Source organism: Gambusia affinis, linkage group LG12 (assembly GCF_019740435.1).
Source record: "Gambusia affinis linkage group LG12, SWU_Gaff_1.0, whole genome shotgun sequence".
NCBI lineage: Eukaryota > Metazoa > Chordata > Actinopteri > Cyprinodontiformes > Poeciliidae > Gambusia > Gambusia affinis.
Window position 1 is genome coordinate 6,345,094 of NC_057879.1, and position 24,393 is coordinate 6,369,486.

Consider the following 24,393-nt stretch of genomic DNA (forward strand, 5'->3'; position numbering starts at 1 on the left):
AACAAGCATGCTAAAGGTTTTAGAAAATAAAAAAGGGGTGAGAGAGTGGGGGAAAGAGGGAAATCACCGTATTTTACTATGAACCACTGACTTCCTGAGTGTCATAAATGCGTACACAAACGACCAGAACGCTGATGCAGCACATCGTCGCTCTCGTTGACCTTTCTCTTACAATCTGTGTATTGGTGTAATTATATGTTTTTCCTTTTCAGTGTCAGCCCGTAGTCATATCTGTACATTATCGGCCCCGTTCCGTTTTATGACAGTAATTACAGCCGTGGTGGCGATGCATCCTTTCTATCTGTGAGCGTTTAACGCGTCTGGAGCCAGGCGTCCTGCTCTTCAGGCCTCTTGCTGTTCACCCTCGGTTCAACAGTGCCTGTGCAATTACAGCTCTTATCTGTAAATAGGATTTTTTATTTTTTTTTACTTGATCGTGTGTGCGTTCATTTTTTATTTTAAAGTGTGTGTTGCATCTAAGCCCCTTGACAAATCAAAGCTGACCCCATCAGCACTTTGGACTTTTTTTTTTTCTTTAAGGCGGACGGCTTCTGTTTGGTGGGTCAAACACATTTGCAAAATTACTTTTGGCTCCGTCGTTTAGAGAGTTCAGCTTCTCGTGGCGATCGGGACAAAACGGATCTCCTGCTGGTGCAGCTAAATTTTAGATCCTTTTCTGAAGGATCCTACTTTTATTTTTCTTAAGACATTCATTAGATAGATACTTTTTTAAAAAAAATCATGTAGCCATAAAATAAATATCTGAACTTGAAGTAGGGTTGATTTTTTTCTGAGGGAATCGTCATTCTTGGCTGCACAGAAATTCAGGTGAAGGTGTTTGCTTGAGTGGTTGGGTTAAACATAAAGCTTTACATTAATTAAAAACATTCAAAATGTCAAACTTTGGTAGACTGCTTTTCTTTTGGGTAAGAAATGTATATATTTGTGTGTGTGTGTGTGTGTGTGATGCAAAAAAGGTGGCACACACTCCTACTCCCTTATTAAATGCTGCTATTGTTCCTTCCTATCCACGTGGTTTTTTACTCACTAAATGTCTCTTTGTGCTTTAATGATGAAACTGAAATCAGATTCCTTGTTTGGACCCACAAACGTGGCGAATAAAGTTGATTCTGAAATATGTATTACATGCAGGGCAGCACCGGATATGTCGGTGTTTTTCCTCGGAAACAGATGTTCTGGCAATTGAACATAGAGGGCTTTAAATATTTTGTTTCCTCCCAACTTTCTCCGCTTCAGTTACTGCTGTGTTGTCGGTTTTGGTCTGATAATTGCACACACCACTCAGTACGTGCAATTATCATAAAAAAATTGTATGTGCCGAGCATTTTTTCTGTGGCATCTATCTGTGAAGTGTGCAGATTGGAGAGTTTTTCTGCTATCTTGATGAAAAAAACGACATTTGATTTTGTCCATAATTATGCAGAACATGTCTTCACTGCTCAAAGCAAGTGTTTTGCACGGTGTAGTTTAAAGAAATGTTTCTACAGAAACTCTGTATTGTAGCGTTTGACAGAGTTTTATTCCAACAAAACCCTCAGTCATGTGATTGCACGTCTGTTTTGACGACCGGAGGGCTCAGCGAGACGATCGCACGGATCTCACAGTTCTGTTCTCTGAAGTTTAAGTGTATAACTTTTAAAATCTTTCCACCAGAGAGACGTCACCTTCTGCGCGTAGTCTTGCGTGTATTTTCCGGTGTCTGTGAGAGGACGTTTAAAGCGTAGAACGAACAAAACAAAACAAAACAGAAAAGACATTTAATGAGAAAGAAAAATAATAAAATCTCCCTCTGAGCCCCGCTTTGGTAGGTAATAACTACGTTTTGTGTAATTAGAAATGCAATGCATGATGTCATGGCTGCAGCTGCGAAGGCAGATTCTTGACTATCTGGGGGAAGTTCAGCTGTTTGCCAGTGTCGCCACTCGCTGTGCAGAGAATGACATCATCTCTCCGAGGTGAAAGGCAACAGGATTTTAGATTTGATCAGAAACGCGCGCACTCACAAACCCGCCGACCGCTTCAACGGACGGCGCTGCAAACAGACATGCGGCGAGGGGCACACACACACACACACACAGAAAGAGAGAGAGAGAGCAATGAGTGTCTGACAGATGAAGGAGGTTAATTGCCAGAGCCTTACATCATGAGTGGCAACAGGAGGCAGCGGACGCGCCGCTACCGAGAGGGAGGGGAAATGAATATGTCGACTATCGCTCTTCATCTCCGGAGCCATTTCCCATTTGATTTGCAGTTTGCTTGGATTCGTCGTCCTGTCACGGTTCTCTGTTTTCGTGGCGTTGTGCGTCTTTGGCTCTCCCAGACTACCCCCTGTTTCACCTCTTATTGTTCCGACTGAAATTCTCAAGCATTTTTAGGCGCTTGACGTGAGGCAACAGTTTTCGTCATAGTGAAAACTGTTGCCTCACGTACAGAATCTAATCAACGTCTCTCTGGTTACTTCAATCCTTCAACTGCCATGAGGACGCCGGTGTCCCCATTGACCCATTCACCTGCACATGACAGTATTTGGCGTGACAGTTAAAGGGTTAAGGTCGAGAAACATTTAAAAAAAGGATCTTTGGAGGCTCAGCAGCAGCGTTTTGTGAACCCTTTAGCAAGGCACTGTATGTACAGTTTAGCTTTATATGCTAGTGACGTCTTTTAGCGGCCCCAGGATGACAGCTGGTCTTCATGACGAATGAGAAAACCCTCCAATGACAGACACATCTTCGTGCATTGTCTGAGGATGACTTTTTCTTTTTTTTTTTTGTTTGGCTTTAAATAAAACGTAGAAAGTAGAAAAATGTTGACGGCACTCTGAGTCGTCAGCTCTCTTCCTTTTTATCCAAAAATGTTCACAATGTAAATAAAAAATATTACATTAACAGATTCAATTGGTTACAGATATTTAGTATAAATAAAGTGCTGCTTCATTTAAAAAAAAAACAAACATTTTCTAAGATACGGAACACTTCTCGTTTCTTAAAGTTTCATCTTTTAATCCATGATTCCAGGTCTAAACGAAGCCATTATACATCTATGTTTCTATTGACTATCCAACTCGTTTTACTCAGTTTATCCAAGATTTATCTGTTGTTTTTTTTCCACTCGGGTACTCCCAGCAATGTCAGGTCCAGTCCACCGCTCCCCTTTCAGCTACGGGTCAGCCAATCAGAAGGCCGCTCAGGCGTGAGATACACTCTCACAGCTGGAACGGCTCCAGAGTGGTGATGGTGTGTCATAAACGGTGTGAGAGGCGATTTTCCTCCGGTGTCAGCAAATCTTTGTTTGGGAAAAAGAAATAAATACAAAAAATCCCACAATATGTATTAAAGTGGAGAAGGGAAGAAATGTAAATCGTTGGATGAGTTCGGGAAAACATTTAAAAATAAAAATTGATGGGCGTGCTGTGGTGGCGTAGGGGAAAGCGCGACCCACATTTGGGGGCCTTCAGTCCTCGACGTGGCGGTCGAGGGTTCGATTCCCGGACCCGGCCGGCGTTTGCCGCATGCCTTCCCACCTCTCCTTCCCTTTTCCTGTCAGCCTACTTTCAAATAAGGGACACCAGAGCCCACAAAATACCCCCTGGTGGGGAAAAAATTAAATTAAATAAAAAAATAAAAATTTATCATGAGTTCCTAATCTAATAGCCAGCAGAACCACGACGTTTCAGAGGAATTGGGAGTCAGGGAAGGACAGGCCACTCTGGCGGACGCCTTATGTTGCGACAAGTCCTGAAGTTCAACCAGAGAGCCGGTAAAGTAGTCGATGGGTCTCCTTTGAATTCAGGGCAGGTTTCCAGAAACTCTCTGCCACGGTGTGGACAGCAGGCCTGCTGCTAACCCAACTGGAATCCTGTCCACAGATTTAGCCTCCAGAACAGAAGCACTCTCCGCTTAGAGGCGTCCTCCGACAACATCGGCTGGATTAAGCACAACTATGGACATCCGTCTATTTTTAGTTTGTATAGACAAATTACTACCATCATCTCCAACATGCTAGGTTTGGGTCTCTGTAGAGTCTGAGATGTGACTGATAGGGCTTTTACAATTTGTCTCAGAACTTGCGCTTTTCCACATGTCGGACACAAACGTTTTCACACACATCTCCAGACCTTCAAATGGCCAAAGCCAGACTTTGACTAATGACCACTTAGAGCAAAAACAATTATTTTCTCATATATTTGGTCTGAAAAAGAAATCTTAATGGATATATATCCATTAAGATTAATGATCCATTAAGTGCTAATATTAGCACTTCAAAGCTTAACAAAAAACAGAAACTGGCCACAAATTACTGCTAGGTGCTCCTCTTCCAGAGAAGAGTTCAGCTGAAACGTTTAGACACTTTTTAAAAATTATTATTATTGCTGGAACTAATATATAAATAGTACAAAAGTGAACAAGCTTAGAAAGAAATTTAGTAGTAGCTCGGGAAAAACGTGAAAACATCCACGTAATGACGAGACGCAAAACTCATTAGAAGTAGAAAGCTTGCTCGTTTTAATGAGGTTAAAGAAACTTGTTATAACGAGATGCACAGCTCATTAGAACCAAAATATCTTCTCTTTTAAATAAGAAAGGTGGTAAACAGCAACAAGTTGGGATTTTTAGATCTCCCTTCACCTCTTTCTAACAACTTGTGATCTGTCAGAGGAGAATATTTTACGTCTCATTTAAACAAAACGATCTCCTTAAAAAATAAAACTCTCGCTTTATCTTGTTATAACGAGAACGGTTTCTTGTTATAACCACAATGTAAAAATGATCTCACAACAAGACGCTTTCTGTTTTAATGAGTCCTGCTACAGCATCCTGCTGTGACGGGAAAGTTGTCGCGTTCCAGCGAGAAACTTCCTCCGTATGAAGAAACGCTGAACCCTGAATCTGCTCCCAAGCTCTGGCGGTTCGATGCTTCCGTAAAATTGCAAGTGTGTATTTTCCTTTTCGCGCGTGTGCAGCTGTTGCATTTTGTAAGGTAAGAGATGAAGGTAAAAGATCTTGTCCTCGTCTGTCTTTGGATTCCACACACGCCGACTGCGGATCGCAATTATTCTGTGCAGAACGTTAAACCTGGGCTTAACAAACAGAAAGGAGTCTTCTGAGTCTAAAGAACGCGTCCAAGAGGCGGTACAGTTCAAGTTCGAACATCCACATTGAATATGTATGTAATATTTACTCTGCAGGATGAAAAATCGGATTTGTTATTCCACCCACGTGATTTTTTTTTATAGAGGAAACAGTAACTACACTGAAGCAAAAGGAGAGGGACTGAACGGCAGAGACTGTTTGTCACACACGACTGTGTGATTACGAGTAGGTCGGAGCGCGTGTGCGTGTGTGTGTGTGTGTGTGTGTGTGTGCGTGTGTGCGTGGGCGTGCGTGTGTGCGTGCGTGTGTGGCCAACGAGGCAGGTACCTGGACTTCCTGCTGTGATTCTGATTCAAAATGCTCACCAGACAACGAGAAGCAAACAGATGAGGCTGCTGATACCGAGGAGTGGCGAAAGGCTAAAAAGAAAAAAGGACAACGGAGAGACGGGCGGGAAAAAAATCCCCCCAAAAAGACAGGCCAGTTTAAAAAAATAAAAATAAAAAATGTAATTGGAGGGAAAGCGACAGAAGGAAAAGAGTCACTGAAGAGCGACCGCACGCAGAGCGACCGGACGTTCTGCGTGCGTCCGGTCGGTCATTGAGCTGATTCATTTGTGACAGAGGGGATTTCTGTGCTCCTGGCCAGGAATCGCAGCTCTAATTTATATGGTAATCTTCTTTAACACTCTCGCTGCATACAAAACTCTTTGTATTCCCCTTTTCTCTTTTTTTTGCGGAAAGACTGACACCCCGCCGAGGCTCACAAACACGTCAGACGATGTACAGAAACGTAACACGTGGCTCGCGCTCTGTGGGGAGAGGGACAGGAGACGAAGCCTCTCGCTGTCCCGTTAGCGCTGCCTCACGTCACGCCGGTCGGCGCGATCGATGCTCCGCGCGTCTGTCCCCCGGCCGGAATCCCGCGGCGCGAAGTGAGCGACCCGAAGGACGGCTGCAGTCGGCTTTTGGTTCAGGAGGGTTTGCAAGGACACGCGAGTCAAAGATGGAAAATATCAGAGTTTTTAAAAAAAGCATATAAACAAACACCTACTGGAAGCTATAGATGCTGTATTTAAAAATAGTTTTGCTTTCATTTTACACAGAAATGACTAAGTTGAGATAAAAAAAAAAATAAATAAATCCCCAATATTTGCTAGAACTTTGTATGGGGTCTCTGACTTATGGGGAGTATTTGCAAAGACTGGGGAAATCTGATGACTTCCTTTTCAGCAGCATACTAAGAACATCTTCAAATAAACAAGTTATAAAAAACATTATTGAGTCTCTACATTTTACAAAACAAAGAGCATTTTTTCTGGAATTGCTCCTTAGTATTTTTGTATTTGTAAGCCTTGAAGATTCCAACCTTTTACCACAGGACGCCCAAAAGTTACAAATTTCATCAGGATTTTATGTGACAAACCAACACCAAGGATTGTCTCAGTGTGAAGTTTAGCTTTTTGTTTTTTTTGGCAACAGTTAGGAACAGGTGTGGCATCTCCTAAAGGGCAAAATACGGTGGTGGCAGCATCATGTTGAGGGGTTTTGGAGCTGGTTTGAGTAGATGGGAATTGAATAAACGAACCAGGGGCAACCAAAGACTTGAGATCTGGGTGGAGGTTTGTCCTTCAGTGGAATGGCTTAGATCAAAACCTATCCCTGTCATAAAGTGGCCCAGTCAAAACCCAGACCTGAGTCCAGGTGAGAACATGTGACAGGAGGTGGTATTTATAGATCCTCTCCACCCGGTCTGACTGTGCTTTAGCTATTTTTCCAGACAAAAATGAACAAAAATGGTTGTTTCTAAAGTGGTGTGTGCTGCATATAAAAAGCTGTCCACATTTTGACACAACAGTAGCGATTTTCTAGCTGGGGTTTCCCAGGTGAAATCTGTATCTGCAGGCTACACGTCAGGTTTCAGACGTCTGGGACCTCAGCAAGACGTTTTCAGAAAATGTGGATGCCACAAAGAGAAATCAATAATTTCCTCATTTAGTCCTGGGATTGGAATCACCCACCCTCCAAAACCACACACACATGCACACACATGCACACACACCTCCTCCTCTCCCTCCTCCTCTGGGGACTTCCTGTGAAGATCAGCTTTAAGAACTGAGTCATATTCCTCTTTTAGAGCTGTCATTTCTGATATATATATATATATAGATCTATATAGATATAGATACACACAATAGGTGTAAAATCTAAATGTAGCAACGTGACGGAAACATTAGCAAAGCATTGATTGATGACTCTGTATTTACATCCCACACTCAGCTGAAATTAATGAACCATAAATCCATATTTCATAACTTGTTCGTGTGCAGTGGCAGCTCTGGCAGCCACAGTAGTGACTGTAGCCTCACGTTTCCTCACAATCTCTTTGTGCGAGTGCGTGTGTGTGTATGCGTGTGTGTGGGGGGGATCTTTTGGAGCTCCTCTCAGAGTGCAGCAAGGTGTACCGCGAGTAAATTACATGTTTGCAAGTAACATGCGAAGGATCATTCCGAGTTCAAACGCAAACAAAAACCCCATTAGGAGGAGGAACAAGCACACTTCAGCTATTGAGATCCAGGTCCAAGTAGAAAGAGCAGCAGCTTTTTGTTCCAGTTCACAGTTAAATGCTGAGACGACAGGTGTGTTGTACCTGTGAGCAGCTCCCTGATCTCCAGGTCGGTGGTCTTCCTCAGTAATCGGACCAGAGCGGGTATCCCTCCGCAGTTCTTCAAGGCGATCTTGTTGTCGTCGTTGGCTTTGCCGTACACCAGGTTCCTCAGGGCTCCGCAGGCGCTGCGGTGAACATCTGTCAACCGGTGATCCAACAGGTCCACCAGCAGCTGGATGCCGCCCTGTCGGCGAATCTGCACACAAAGGAAAGAGCAAAGAGCTGCACACGTCGGAGCTTGTACAAAAAAACGGGTTTCAGAATGTTTTATCCATCAAAACTGGAAAATAATATACCAGTAACGGACTTACATATAGGGCTGTAGCAATACACTAATCTCACAACACAATACGATACGCAATATTCTGTTCATGTACAATATATATCACAATATTCAATACATTTTTAAGATTTTCTGAAAGATTTTGGAGGGACAGAGTGATTTTGTGACAGTTCTATAGACTTGGATTGAATTAATATAACTGATGGTGCAATACTGGTGTAATAAATGTTTTTGTTATACATTTGTTATGCATTTGCTTTGTTTAAATGTTAATCGTGTGGCTTTGTATATTTGGCTATGCAGAAAACTAACCTTCTTTCTCTTATTCACTTATGTTAGATAATGTAATTGATCTATTTCACTTCATTAATTAATTAATTGTAACTGGTTGTTTCATTACATGTCAAATGTCACGTGTGTCAGCTGTCATTTCATTCATGTGAATTTGACATAAAACTCAAAGTAGGATTTAATGTATCGATACTCGTAGATGAAAAATCAATACTATGAGAAAAAATATCGATAAATATGGCAGAATCGATACAATTACACGGCCCTACTTACAAATGCCTCAAATTTTAAGGCCCCTTCTACATCAGCTGTGTTTGCATGTGTGCGTGTGTGTCCAGCCCACACCACTTTCCTTCATTTCGACAATAAAAATGCTGGGCAGACTGGCTGCTCTCCATGAACAGTAGTTTTTAGCTCTTAACAGAAAAAGAGGAGCTGTGCAGGGTTGACACTCGTTCCAAATAAAAGGTAAAAACTGTGAGAGGCCTTAGATTGTAACTCTTCTACTGAACGTACATTGTTCAAACATTAATGCAAACATCATTCAAGTGAAGTATGTGTGAGTTTTATCACACAAAAATTGCAACACAACCCTATTTCAAACCAAAACTACCACCTGCAGCTTCATCCGATCCGATACTGGTAATCGTCTTAAGGTTTGATTTCTCATACAGGATTCTGACTTGTAGAGAGGTTACATTTTCTCGCTCTACAACAACATCATGAGTAACTTTTTGCCACTATGTGTGAAATCATGGCCTGAAAAGCAGATGTCTCTGCAGAATGGTGGCGTCAAAGGACAACGCTGCTCTTTATGGCTGACAGCTGACGGGCATTTTGATCCTCTGTGATCATTTTGATGTGAACCAAAAGTGAAAAGCAGCACATACGACGTGTCAACAGCGCGAGGAGAATCTGTTCTCCAGCGGCTATACGTGTCAGATTCAGTGGTGCCTCAGAACTATGAATTCTGTGTGTAAAGTAAATTATGTAACAGACATATTAATGTACCATGGCTAATGATTTTAGTTCAATAGGTTGGAGATCTAAAGAGAGATAGATTTTTTTTTTTACCTATAACTATTCAATGCAGCTGGGAGGTAAAAAACCATCTCAAGATATGCAGCCTTTAACAGCTATTCTTCCAGAATCGACTTCCACTCACTGTCGCTGCCCCGGCTGAAGAAAATCACATTGACAGAGTGAGCCGGCAAACACCATGTTTTAAGAAAGTGGTGGTACATTCAGTATCTGTCTATTTAAGAAAATGTACATTTTCTAGGGCACAGGTGTCAAACTCCAGTCCTTAAGGGCCGCTGTCCTGCAGTTTTTAGATGTGCCACAGGTACAAAACACTGGAATGAAATGGCTTAATCACCTCCTCCTTGTGTAGATCAGTTCTCCAGTGTATTTTAAATGACCTAATTATTCTATTCAGGTGTGGTGCAGCAAGGGCACATCTAAAAGTTGGAGGACACCGGCCCTTGAGGACTGGAGTTTGACACCCCTGTTCTAGGGGTTCCTCCTAAACAACAACTTAAGAAGGAATGTCATTTTCTGATGGTTTCTTGCTAGCTAGCTAGCTACATTATTCTGTTTTTAAAGAGCTAGCTAGCTACACATCTAGGTTTCAGGCAAAACCTAGCTAGCTCTGTAGCTAACTATTCTCTAGCTTCACAGCTAGAGAATAGTTAGCTAGTTACTGTTTTTGCTGTTGTTGTCCAATAGTGAGCTCTGGCATTGTTTTGATCTGATCTGCCTTAACATACGTATGGCTCTGCGAGTCGACAAGTCAAATTTGGGTCCTGGTCCAGCCTACTGTATGGCCGTCTAATGCAGAGCGAAGCAGCAAGCCATACAGAGACACACGAGCCAAATGGAGCGCCCTTCCAACGGAGACTAATCGCCTCACCTGCAGGCAAAGCACTAAATAACAATTTTATGCATTTGCACGTCTCGGTGTTACAGATAACGGCAGGATAACAATAAAGTACATTGGCAGTCGTCAGATTTACAACCTGCCGTTATAGCATCTGGGCACTGTGCTATGAAGTTGTGTTGTCGCACAGGAATAATTTATATTGAAGCAGTGTGATAAATATAACAGTGGCCAGGATATTAGCAATCTCAGCTTGACAAAAATCTTCTTGATATTTTTTATTTTTATTTATTTGGATGCATCAACACAAAGTACTATTCATTTGTGAAGAAGAATGAAAATACTACATGGTTTTTAAACCTTTTTTTTTTTTTTACAAATGAAAATCTGAAAAATTCGGGTGAATTTGTATTTACCCCTTTTCCTGTAATTATAGCTACGACTTCGTTCCCCTCCTCCCCTTCTGAGATAAACAATTGTCGAAATGAACATGCAGAGGCAGATCTTTCCACATTCTCATCTGCAAAACAGCTCAAACTCAGACACATTGCACGGAGAAAGTCTGTGAGGAACGCTTCGCCACGGATTCTGTCAGTACCGGACTTTGACCGGGCCGTGCGCACAAACGTTTTTCACACCATCTAACCGGTTTTCCTCTCGGGTTGCGCTGGATTTAGCTCCATCCATCTTCCCTTCAACGCTGATCCTGGTGCAGAAAATCGTCCTCACAGTCTGATGCTGCCACCACCACATTTCGACGTGGTGGTCATCTGCCACGCAGTGTGATTAATGTAGGTTAGAAAGTTCAGGTTTGGCCTCCAAGCTGATAGAAACCACATCGACATATTTGGGAGTGTGAGCAACTATTTGTCAGGATTAATACGAACAAGATGAGTTTCCGCGGCTCAGGATTTGAAGACTCTCAGCTACATATTATTATTCACATATTTAGATTAAAAGTTATTTTTTTTATCTAACCAAACAGTGTAATTCTGGAAATGACACAGCTGTCTTCCAGAAGATAATAAAACAAAGGTAGCCCATAACCTCGATTACCAATAGCCAATAATTGAGGTTATCGATTTTATCGATAACCTCAACTTTATGTACATTTGAACAAAAAAGGACAAATCAAAAGTCTTATTTATCTAGATTGACTATGGTATCAAATTATTTTTTTCTACACTTGGTAATCACTCAAAGGGCTTTATTGGCTAGCTCTTTACTTATTTACTTTTTTTTTTTTTTGCAATGAGACCTTAACGTTGGAAGACCTCCTTGCCATCACCCTAATCTTCAGCTCCCTTGACTGTCAGAATGTAGTTTCGGACTTCGATTAGCGATTGAGTTTGACGATCTTGGTTTAGGATTAATCTTTATGTTAATTAAATGACTTCTGAAGACAAATGGTGGCACTGAACTTTATTAAGCGGCATCATAAAAAAAAAAAAAAAAGATCCAGAGGACCTATTCTTATTCTGCTTAGCAACCCAGAACAGAAACGTTTAGTTTATATTTATATAGAGCAGGAATACGAACAAACTTAGCATCCAGAGAAACTCCTATGAGTTTATCTAGAGAAACTACTCATTACCTCAGATCAACATTTATGATCATCTACTTTATAAACTCAAAGCAGGAGAACCAAGATGTAGTTTTAGTTTTTATCAGATCAAGAATCCAGAGAAACTCCTATGAGTTTATAAATTCTTATTCTTATTAAACACGCGGGACCAATAAACGTTTTGTAAACTTTTTATGCTTTCACTTTTCTCTTGTTCTGTTTGCGTGTCCTCTAATTCATCGTGAAGCACTTTGAACTGCCTGGTTGCTGAAAATGTGCCACGCAAATAAAATGACCTTCCTTTAAATGGAATCTGAAAACAATGGCACACTTAAAAGTTAAACAGAATTTACAAGCAATTGAAGAGCATGTCATTTTACTTTCCCTTAACGATTACTCACTAAAACAAATTTGTTATACCACAAAAAACTGACGTTTGTGACACAGTGCAGACAAATGTGTAACAGGTGAGCCTGTGGGGTGTCATTACTATATGTGGTGTTTTAAATTGGAATGTTTTAGCATTTATGTCAAGAATCTACACAAATATATGTGAGGCCGCTCGGTTCTGGTTACTTGTTGACAACGGACGTATTGATTCCTGTTTGTTTTGATTACATTTAATCAGTGAAACCAGTTCAAAGCAGCCGCTGCGCTGCATTGTCAGGCAACACGATTCTCCAGACAGAAACATCTGCATATAAAGTGTCCCCCGTTGTGTGTTTTCTCCATGCTTCTGTTTTGACACCAACAGAAGGTACAGACTGAGGAATAACGAAAGCGCAGCATATTTGATTTGATTTATTTCTTTTTCCCTCCCCGCAGGCTCCAGATCATTATCCGTCTTCCTATTTCAGCTCTATCGCGAACGCAAACAGCTGTGCTGCAGAAGTCCGCGTGCTTCCACGGAGCAGAGGCAGAACCACGACTGACGCCGAGAGAAACGGGCTTTCAAAGAGACGCCCGAGTTCAGGCAGACATGACTTTGAAATTAAAAAAAAAAAAAAAAAAAAAGGCTCCGGCAATGTTATTGGAAAGTTTGATGAAGGTAAAGGTAATTTTATTGATATAGCACATTTTCAGCAACACAAAGTGCTTTACAGGAATTAAAAGGAAATAACAAAATAACAAACCAAAAGAAAGAGCAAGAGAAGAAAAAGCTAATAATGTTGATGCAAAGTAAATAAACTAAATATTCCTATTCAGGGTTGGTAGATAAAGTATAAGTAAGAATCCTCTGGTCTGATTCCTTTTCTGGGTTGGGAGAATAGGAGTCTAAAAAGTAGATGCTGACGTAGTTTTTCTGGATCCTACGTTTGTTCTAATCCCTGTTCTGGGTTGCTAAATAAGTGTAAGTAAGTAAGTAAGTATCCTCTGGACTTTCTAAGTGTGCTCTAAATTTGTAAAAGTGAATTGACATTTTGCCTCAAAAGAAGTAAGGGTGGGATGGAAAATAAAAAGTGGTGAAAATCTGTGGTGATTCAAAGGTGAAGCGAGTGAAACCAAACACAGTTTTGTCCTGTGGCGACGTTGTTGATGCATCGTGTTATTAGAGTCACTGGTAGTGAGATTCACACATGTACACACAGTCACGCGCGTTCTTATTGCATTTTCAGCCTGGATTCTGACTGTGTGTACTTATTTTGGGAAAACTGTGGCTTTCAATAGGAGTTAAACATTATTTGACACAATCTAGTGTAAATAATAACGGGAGTTTCCCGTTGGTTCATGACGTTAGGCCTTAATGAGGTTTAACGCATTTCCACAACCAAAACAACAACAACGACGACGATCTAAATCCCCGGCAGATTTACACTCCAAGTTATATTTGAATTTTACCAACACGTTTCTTCTCGATGGAAGTAACACGAACACTTTGGAGAAGTTCGACTGGAGGCTGAAATGCAGATGCATGGACTTCATGTACAAATAAAGGGAAGATCTCACGTGAGTTTCAGTTAAATAAAAAAAAAAAAAAAAGACAAGAGAGATTAGGCAAATGCAAACATTAAAAGTAAAAAAAGAAGAGAGAGAAAAAATACATGTCTTGCCATTGTACTGTAGAACGGCATGGGATGGCTTACAGCATAGTTCAACGTTTTTAAAACAACTACATTGTTTACTTAAGGCCAAAAGGGAAATACAAGTTTCTATTTTAGCTTCTCTATATTTGTACATCTTCAGTCACAAACCCTCTCTGCGCGTCACTTTACTGTTACTACTACCAATAATAATAACAATTTACATATTTTACAACAAAATTGGCATTGCTGAAAATTATTTATACCCTTTCCTTCCTTTCCCTCCTATTATATGAGGCAATGAAGCGCTCATAGTTGCTGAAAGGCTTTTTTGAATATTTTCACTGGCTTTTTTTTTTTTTTAAAAGTGTCGCACTAAATCAGACGTTTTGTCGTAAGCTACAATGTTTTGTTTAAGTTGGAAGGCCTCCTTGACACCACCCTAATCGTTAGCTCCCTCCAGAAGTACTGCATCAGGCTCAGATCGATCAGAACTCAGGCTGGGTCGCTCTAGACCACAGGGGTCAAACTCCAGTCCTCGAGGGGTCGCTGTCCTGCAGGTTTTTAGATGTGCCACAGGTACAAAACACTGGAATGAAACGGCTTAATCACCTCCTCCTTGTGTAGATCAGTTCTCCAGAGCCTTAATGACCTGATTATTCTACTCAGGTGGTGCAGCAGAGGCACAACTAAAAGGGCAGTGGCCCTCCAGGACTGGAGTTTGACACCTGTGCTCTAGACTGTTACTATTACTTTAAAGCTGGCTAGATTAACACATCTAAATCTACCAGGACTATGAATAACTAGAATTTCAGGAACTTATTTCCCAATGAACTCCCAAACTCCCTGTTTGGTTCAAATAACCTGGAACCTGAAGGTACAGCAGCTCAAAAATGTCTCCTCCTAAGACAGAGTGTTCCTGAGCTGCTCCCCCGTTCAGAGTTCAGAGTTCAGTACCTCAGATTTGATCTTGTTGTCGCCAAAGCAGAGGTGCTGGAGGTAGGCTGCAGCGTTGGACTGGACCGACGGGAACTGATGCTGCAACATCTGGATCACCTCTGGCAGCTCTGGATCCCTCCAGCCAAACTCCCTGCAGACACACACACACACACACACACGCACACAACACAAATGTTACATGTTACGAAGCAGTTTGGTTTTGTACCGTGATCCTATTAAAGCACACAGGAGGAAACTGGGGGATTAACGGAAAACGTGGGCCACAAACACAGGCTGAAGATGAACCGCAAACAAGGAGGAAAAGAAAATACGAGATGTGCTTAAACAACACTTCACACTGGCAATGTGCCAACAACTTGAGAAGGTGTGTTTCGTTTTATTCAACCCTCACCACACGACAGCTGCCATGTGAAGCAGCACTTATAACTTTGTCATGATGTTCAGGAAACCTAAATCTTTTCTACACACCCTTGGACTCCAGCGAATGCATGGCAACATTTCAGGAAGACAGAAATAAAACTTCATAGTTTTTCCACTGGGTATGTGCATATTTAAGCCCTATTCTGAGTATGCTTTCCACTAACACAACACCAAAACATAAAAAAATAGGAACAAACAGTTAAAAACACCAAGTTTGTGTAAATGTGGGATTGTGGAAGAGCAAATGATGTCAAACACTTCAGAAATGGGATGAATGAAGGTGTAGTGAGATTTTGTGGTACATATTTGCTAATGTTAAATAACATTATATATATATATATTTGTTTTAACTGAAGTAAAATTTGTCTCACAAATCCCCGTCTGGTTTCCGAATGTGTTTGATATCGACCGGTGAATTTTTGCTCTTATTGAAAACTCCTCATTTGAAAAATGACTATTTTTGACATAAACAAGGAATTAACTCCTCAGTTTCTCTGCTGTGTTGACAAAGTCCTCGGATTCAGACTCATCTCCAGCTATGCTACACTGTGGACAAATGTAACTAAAATATCCACCATTTCAAAATCCTTTCTGCATCAGAACTGTCTGCATTTGGTAAAAAAGAAAAAGAAGAAAAATACTGTGACTCTTAGCCAGACGCGGTGAGGAAGGAACAACCTTCTAAATAGCAAATACTCAAACCTGTAATGGATAACTTTGCAATGATTACTAAACTTAAAAGTGCTGTTTTGTTTGATTTCCAAGAACAACAAACTGGGATGATACAGCTTACCTAAAAATCTAACAAAACAAAATCTAGCTTCAGCTCTTTCTAATGAACTAGAGATCTCGTTCCGTCTTGTTTTGTTAGTGGAAAGGAACAAAACTTTCAAAGATGACTCGCTCAAATATGAGTACGGCAGTTCTTGACTTTTCTTTGCGTGTACAAACTTGAACTGATTTGGTGGCTTTGACACACAAAATACTCCCCCCTTTATGCCCTACAGTTATTCTCCACCTGACTGCACATCATTTTGTACCCAAGATAAGCATTTAAAAGAAAAAAAAAGCTACGCAACAATGGGGGAAAAAAGTCTTAAAAAGGCTCAAATTCTATTTAATATGCCCAATTTCTTTTTAAAATGTTACATTTATTCTGGTTTGCATCCGTGTTTGGACCAGCAGGTATCTTGTGAAATGTGACTAATGACGAGTATAACTACACAAATTTCTGCTGGTAGATATGATTCATTGAATCAAAATTCAACCACATTGAGATACCGAACAGATACTACGTGACTAGTTTATCATTGGTTACCAAAGCAGGTGCAAAACATACCTTTAATGTCCTGCTATAGACGGCACCAAGTTGAGCACAAACCAACCAAGACTACTAAGATATGAGGATTTTAAAAAGGGCCAAATTCCCAGCCAGCTCCGAAGCAGTCAGTAATTACGATTGTTTTGCAGAATAGAATGAAGATTAGAGCTTCAGCCAGTGTGGGGTCTTCCTCCCGCTGTGATGTTTGGCCGCGGCTTCAAAATGCCCCAGCTGCTCCGGTTTTAGCACCTTAGCAGGGGTCTACAGCGATGCACCCTGGGGGATGTTCTTCTGGCATTAAGACACGCCAAGATACGCGCGTTATGTCTCACCATACGCACGTGTGAGCTTTTGTGTACGGGCGGGGGGCGGAAGAAGAAATATGGACTGATGTGAAAAAGAAGCAAAACGGAGAGAAAGAGGTCTGGGTGGGAGACGATCAATAATCGTCAATAATCCCCATCATCTGTGGGACCGACCGAGCCTGCTACCGGATCGGTGAAAAGTTTCATTCCCATACTCGGTCCCCCCCTTCCATCCCCGACTCCTGATGCTGCCTGGGTGCTAATTCAGCAGCACAATTGTTTTACTACGCTCTGCTACGTTTAAGCATTCTCCATGTGCGTCGTCTCCGTTCCGTCCGAGCTTCCTCCCACTTTGATTTAAATCTCTCTGACAGTGCAGGAGAAGTTTGGGCTCGGCACAGATACTCCATTTGCTCGGTTCTCGTGTGGAGCTCGTTTCTCTTTGATGTCTCTTCTTCTGGATGCAAAGAACAGCCTAGCATCCCCATGGAGATGATTTCTGTTGGGTCTAATCTAAAATAAACACATGGACACACACGCACGCCTTCACGCATTCACGCAGTGCCGTAGGTCAGCGTGCCGCTTTGAAAACTATTAGCCATCACACACACACACAGTTTTGTGTCCTACTATAGGAGCCAACAAACACTCGTTGGCTTTGCACACACAGTCAGCCATCAAAGGGTGAACAAAGGAGTCAGGATTAGAAAGCTTTTGTCTCTAAGTTTTATAATGGCTGATGTTATAAACCCAGTGCTTGGGGAAAAAAAAAACGGAATAGAATGATTTCAAAGCCTATTTCCTCCTCTCTCTCTCTCTCTTTTCTTTTTTAAACAATTCTCTATTTTTGAAAATCTCTTGTCTCAACGCCTTCCGTTCATCACCGGCTCGCCTCAAGGCACATTCCCACATCAACCTCCGCATCCATTTACTGCTCCGCGCAGGCACAGAAGCATGTGGCCCAATGGGACGTTATTAAAGATGACAAACCCTCGTGTAGGTCATCTCTCGGGTTAACAAGCTGATAAGACATCTGATGCTACGCCCGAGCGAGCTAATACGAGTTTATCTACGTGTTTACGTCTATTTTTTGCCATGTACTAACAAGAAAGCTGAAAACCAGTCACAAACCGGAGCGTCTGTAGCACACATTACTCGTGATGGCTTGTTTTTAGATGAAGCTAGGCTAAGCCCCGCCGGCTAATTAGCTGTTAGATAGCTTGATTAAAGTGGAAAACGTAGAACACGACTATGTACTGTTATTATTTTTTCCCCCCTGTTTTTCCTCTATGATTTTAGTTTTGTAATTTTTTAAAAATTTTTTTTAGCTTTCTTCAAGTATTCAAATATTTTCCAAACGAATGATGATGTCATGGCTTAGCAAGCTTTTAATCGAGGATGTATTTTAAAGCTTCCTTGTGTGACATCAGGGAAAATAACTCAATCAGCAGAAATATCAGGAAGAAAGTTGTTGACCTCCACAAATCTAGTTAACCTTCGGGTCCAATTTCCAGAGTAACTGTTCAACTGTAGTGTGTTAACCTGTTGCACGTAAAACCATGCAAGCCTTTTGGTTTATTGAGTTTGGATAGGAGTTGCTATAGGTAGACACAAAATCCCACAATGACTTGTATCTGTATATGGGGACACAAAATCTTTACCAGCATAAGCAGAAACTAAAGGCATTTTCCATCCAATAGTAATACTGGTTAGTGATCTGCCCAAACAAATTCACTGATTAAAATGGTTTTTGTGCATCATCCTCAATAAGTTATTTTCTTCAGCTGGTTTACGACTGGACAGACACAATACTGCAAAAACACAAACTCTTACCAAGTAAGAGTTTTGGTCTAGCTTTTAGTGCAAATGTAACGGTACAGTTGAAATGAGACAAAACTACCAGAAAAGTAACTTTTTGAACTAGATATAGGAACTTGATTTAGGGCAATAAATCCTTCACGTTGATGAAAAAGTACTAGTTCCACTGGCAGATTATTTCACTTATAACAAGGCATTTTCCCCATGTTATAAGTGTAGCCTGTCTTATTTCAAGTGTGATAAGATATTTGCACTAAAACGTTTCAGCAGCAAAGTACAAGTACACTTCACAAATATTTGCATTACTTCAGAAAGTGAAACTCAGTCTATAAAGACATTAAAGTACGTAAAATGCTTCTACCTCCAGTCTCAGTGCAGTGAAGCTCTCCCCGACTCCCCTTTGAGTGGATTGACAATCCTCTCAATCATCTCTATGTCTGAAGCACCTTTTTCCTTCCACTGAACTTCCTACAAATACACAGCTCTGTACAAACAGCTTTTAAGCAACGCCCTCACTCATCTTACAGCCTGGCTGTCCTCTGGTCGTCTGTCCGGTCAGCAGTCCTCCCTGTGAGTCTGCAGCCTTCTGACCCAGACCGAGACACTTTAGAGGGTCAGGAGACCTTCACATGGGTTTTGAGTTAATTCGCTGATTAGGGTGTGACACCATGTGATCCCAATATGTCACTTTTTCAACAATATTCACTGGATTCTTGGTTTTTGTCTTCGCTAAGCCTCCATCACCAAAGCTAAAAGAAACAAAAAGCCTAAAACATGCCCCTCTACCTACAATGGGGCTAAACAATATCATTAGTTTCACTATAAGAAATGATATTCACATTTTCTTAAACTGTATCTGTACCTGAATGCCAGCACACAGATGGATCAGAGACATAAGCAGAGGTTTGAGGGTTGACAGTAAGTCCACATTGCTTATCCGAATCTTTCATTTGATTGTTGAGTTGTGCAGAAAACGTGTAAGTTATGGATCAGATCATCTGAAACTTTTCTTTCTTTTTTTTTTTGATGTACTGCTGTTGCAGGTTTTCCTTCCATACCTCCTATACCCTTCTACATGTGACCGACAAATGACCATGACAGCATTGACAAGTCCTGTGGACATGAAGGTGGATGTGCAGAAGATTGAAGCTTTAAATTTATAGTGACAGACAGTCACATTATAACAAAAAAAAAAAAGACAGCTAAAGACAAATTACTTGTCAAGGCTGTTGGCAGGGCAGAAAATGGGTCTGTTCTGGAGCAGCAGGCTTTAAATGGGGTGTGTTTGTATCCTTTGGGCCCCTGCCCAGGGCCCCTTATCACACCTAAGTAACTGGTAAGCAGTGATGATGTGAGCTGTGCTACAATGTTTGATTAAGAATCCTTAAATTTCCATTTCAACTTTGTTCATATGGCACTTTCAGCAATTCAATGTTCTTTACAAAAACAATGTATAATATAATACAATATATAAACAACAAAAAAAGGGATTACATTGCAGAGGTAAGATAAAGAGAAGTTATGAAAAGTTGCGGTCCCGACTGAAACTAATAATATTCCAATTATTGGTAACTAAATGTGGTTTTTGTCTTGATTTAAAGGAACTCAATGTTTCCGCATTTTTGCACTTTTCTGAACGATTGTTCCATATTAAGAGCGGATTAGATACATCTGAACAATGGCGCAAATAGTTTTTTAGGTGTTTAAAGGCAAATACATACTTGTAGGAATTATTTTACAACATAAAAAGTCGAGTCAGATCAGGACATTTTCTTCTACGTACTCAAGTGTGGAACTCTTAGAAAGTTTCCTTAGGGCCCTCCTACCAACACATTTATGTAAAAGTTGTCAGAAACTACACAATGAAAAAGGTTTTCTACAGACTATGCATCAAGAGCAAGAGCTCTCTGGCTGAATGTCACCGTTCAGCCATAGTTAGAAAATGTCATTCACTGGAGAGTTCCTGGGTAAAAACCACTGCTGATTCAAAAACGCCACAACTGCACATTAATCATTTCCCAAAAGAAACGGACTGACAATGGAAAAACAGACAACGCTTCCAGGAATCATTTGAGCCTACAAACCTCTGGTTATACGGAACGATATAACCAGTTTTTACAGTTTTTAAAGAATCCCAAAGCCTCATGCTTCCCTCGCCGAGCTTCAGGGTTAAAAGGTGATGTTTGCACCCAAATTCCCTGACTCTCCATTGTGGCTGAGGGTCTCCACTTATAGAGACTTGACTTTTCATTTGAAAAATTCTGATCCCTAATCAGACCAAAATAACCCAAAGGGATAACCACGTATACCTACGAGTGACTATGAGTAATAACTAGAACATTATTTTAAACCATTGCTTGCTAGAGTATGAAATATCCCACAGTAGATGGTAGATTTTCACCTGGAAGGAAATACTGCAGAGCTGCTTGTTTTATGATCACATGTGCCAATTTAACAAATTGCATTCAGCTAGCTGCAACTGGCTGTTACTTTCACCCATTAAGTCCAAAGGGAGCAGCAAGTGTCCTTTGCCTTGTTTTCACACCTTTTTGAGTTTCAATAAATTGCGTAACAGCAAATGAGTGTAAAGGACTAAAATCAAAGTTTACTAATTCTACAGTCACACTACAACACTAATAGTTAGAAATGTGTTACCTGTTCTGATGTTTATGCCACTACTGTTGTTTAGATGTCAAGTCTATTTAAGGACAAGTTCAGTGTTTCACTAGCGATTGCTCTTTGGTAAAGATGAAAATAATAATAATAATAATAATAATAATAATAATAATAATAATAATAATAATAATAATAATAATAATAATAAAATCAAAGTCAGGAGCTGAAATTAGAACTAGCCAGCCAAATGAGCACAGCCAACACAAGTCACCTGAACAGACAATGACGACACAATGAGTGACGAAACCGACCAGTAGATAAACGGATGGCATGATGAATGGGTAGACGAGAAGCCAAAGGAGAAAATGAGGATTGCTGAGTCGCCCAAAACAAAACAAAACAAAACAAAGGTGCCCAAACTGACAACTACTGTCAGTCTGCGCGGCTGTCGGTAGGCTGCGCAGTCTGACAGCGTAGCCTATTTACTTGAATTTTTTTTTTTTTATACCTAATTTAAAATCCAGTTTATTCAGACATAATGAGCGATCCCAGTTCAATGAGCCACTAAATGGGTGACAGTAACAAATGTGAAATGCTGCCATATTAGTGCCATGTAGAGATGATGGAGAGATCCGGTGGATGAGACAAAAGGTCAGATAGACAAAAATGCACATTACGTAAGAATAAATAGTTGGATTACTTTGTCATTCTTTGCTCGGCTTGATTTTGATTCCACACAAGGAATTCGGGGTCGTACCTATCGAGGGGGGACAGGCAGAGAGAAACAAGAGAGTTGTAGACGTTGGGTGTCTTGCAAGAAGTTGTTCAGGTAATTGTCAAAAAATGATGATGATTAGTAAATAGATATCAAGACGCAATCGCTAGACTCATCTTTCTCTCTCAACATTTAGTTATCAGGCAATGGGTGGAGGAGGTCCGGGTGGAGGGCATGCATGCTGGGTGAGTGGAGGGAAGATGGTGAGCATGACAGGTAAAGAGAGGGTCGGTCTTGTTTTCATTTTTCTATACCTCCAGGGTTAACTTCTGTAGAGATGTATGTCTACTTGAGGTTTTATGTGGCTTGTGAGTCAACTTATCAGGTGACTAATGGTCTGGAAAACACAAACATCATCATTCATGTGAGGACATTGTTTTCTAGTGCTTAAAGTGATCGCGAATCGAATCAGAGTTGCGATGTAATGAGTAACGTTTTGCGAATACCGTTTTCGCATCACTCACTTAGAGTGTAATTAAGAACTTACTTTTAAGAATTATTGGACGGCTACTTCGGCAATGTCCTCATCATAAGCATGTTTACATCTAATAAAGTAATTTTCTTGAGTGTTTGAAGGTAAGATTTTACCAGAATGTATTTTCCTGGCCCACACGTTTAGCGATCACCAGTGGTAACGACGTAAACACTAAAGACCTCAGCTGACATCCTGGTTAGGCTTGCAAAAGTCATACTTCTGATTATTCCATACTCTTCTTTTTGTCAGTAAATCCCACAAAAAAACGGAAAATGATAATGTCTCCAAATGATAAACTATAGCTCGAGCTGCTGTTTTCTAGACAGTTGGGTGACTCAATGTGGGAAAATAACGTAGCAGTTTAAGTTTTATAAAATCTTAGATTTTATGACGTTTTGGGCTCTTGTGATTGATAGTATTTTATTACATAAAATGACACTGTTTGTAACTGGGTGTAAATATGAATCTGAATTTGAAAAAGTGGGAACGTTTTGTTTAAGAATATTTTAACCCCAATTTGCTAGATCAACAAAAGCTACTCTGCAGTCCACACATTGCCCTACAATTCTTTTAAGGTTGTATCGGATTCCACACAACGAAGTCGCAGTCTTACAAAAACCCAAGGGGTACAGACAATATCTTCACACAGAGCAGTTTACTGTAGCGCTAGGTGACGTTAGCGTACGCCCTCTGTTTGGATATGTCTCTTCTGTTAATTTGGTTTTGCAACATAATTCAACGTAGTTGGACAAAACTTACAGAAACGCATCACAAAATTCAATTTCTAATGTTTCAGCTGCTTTCTGTGCACCGTGAGAAGAGTCGTCACGGAGTGAGGAGGCTGCAGCAGCCAATACAATCTCTGTCTTACCATGAACTTCCTTGTTAAGGAACCCAAGATCAGCAACAAAACATACCCATTAGGGAAACATGTTTCTGACAAGTCAGGATGCTATTTGTTTTCTTTTGTTAGGGTTCAATTCTGCTGAATGCACTCGGTACGCATGTATGCTGCATTTTTTTTTTAATCACTATTATTATATCACAGAAAGTTAGCAAACAATTTGGGTTTATTCATATACCGAATGAAGGCCCAAAACCCAGGATTGGATCTAGATATCTTGCATTGAAATCATAACAATCAGGCTAAATTTTATATATATACAGTATATATATATAGAGGCAAGAACTGCACCCATTTATTTCAAATTTTCTAACCCTAACCCATTTATTTTCGGGAGGTGCTTTGAAAGCACATTTTGTTGTGGGAGACGGACTAAGCTGAACTGAATCAAAGTGAAGTAAAGGGATTTTGTTGACAGAGAGACGCAGATGTATTATTGTTTTATTTGTGTTATTATTTATTTTATGAGTGTAGTTTTGGGGAGTGGGGGGAGAAGAGGGGACCCTCACGTTAATGGAGGAGCTAGGCATGGCTAGCTCTGATCCTGAGAGCGCATGCACATTAAGCAAAGATGCTATGGGTTGGCAAGTCTGCTTATTCGATGAAGCAGGGCAGATGTGTTGAGGGCACAAAACAATGATGCCGGAGCAAAAGAGTGAGCAAACAGACACGGCGGGTGCAATGTGCACAGAGAAATAACCACTTGGACGATGGGTGAAGAAAAGAGCAATGAAAACCGCAGGAACAGTTTTGAGAAGTAAAAGTACACATTTAATTTTTTTGACTGTTCCCAGATCAGCGTGACACTCTGATGGCGCAAAACGTGAGCTGAAATGCCAAAGTGAGAGACTTGAGCTCGATTCAAACTGTTTCTGTTGTTCACATCAGCTAGTACAGAGAAGGGAAATAAATAATCTAAAACACATTCAGATTCTAGTTTTAGCACCTGAGTAGTGCTAAAGAGGGAAGAAACAGCCTTTATA

At 40.7% G+C, this 24,393-nt stretch overlaps 1 protein-coding gene across 18 annotated transcripts in view; it reads right to left on the reverse strand.

The window, feature by feature from the left end:
- ctnnd2b (catenin (cadherin-associated protein), delta 2b) overlaps window positions 1-24,393 on the reverse strand; it is a 185,682-nt gene that overhangs the window by 30,396 nt on the left and 130,893 nt on the right. For 15 of the 18 annotated variants that reach the window (XM_044134898.1, XM_044134908.1, XM_044134909.1 and 12 more), the window contains 3 exons: window positions 21,957-22,013; window positions 14,774-14,906; window positions 7,761-7,974 (listed from right to left, as the gene is read on the reverse strand). In XM_044134898.1, the coding sequence (XP_043990833.1) occupies window positions 7,761-7,974; window positions 14,774-14,906; window positions 21,957-22,013 (404 nt within the window). The remainder of the gene's footprint in view (window positions 1-7,760; window positions 7,975-14,773; window positions 14,907-21,956; window positions 22,014-24,393) is intronic. The other 3 variants (XM_044134912.1, XM_044134897.1, XM_044134896.1) reach the window with 1 other exon arrangement.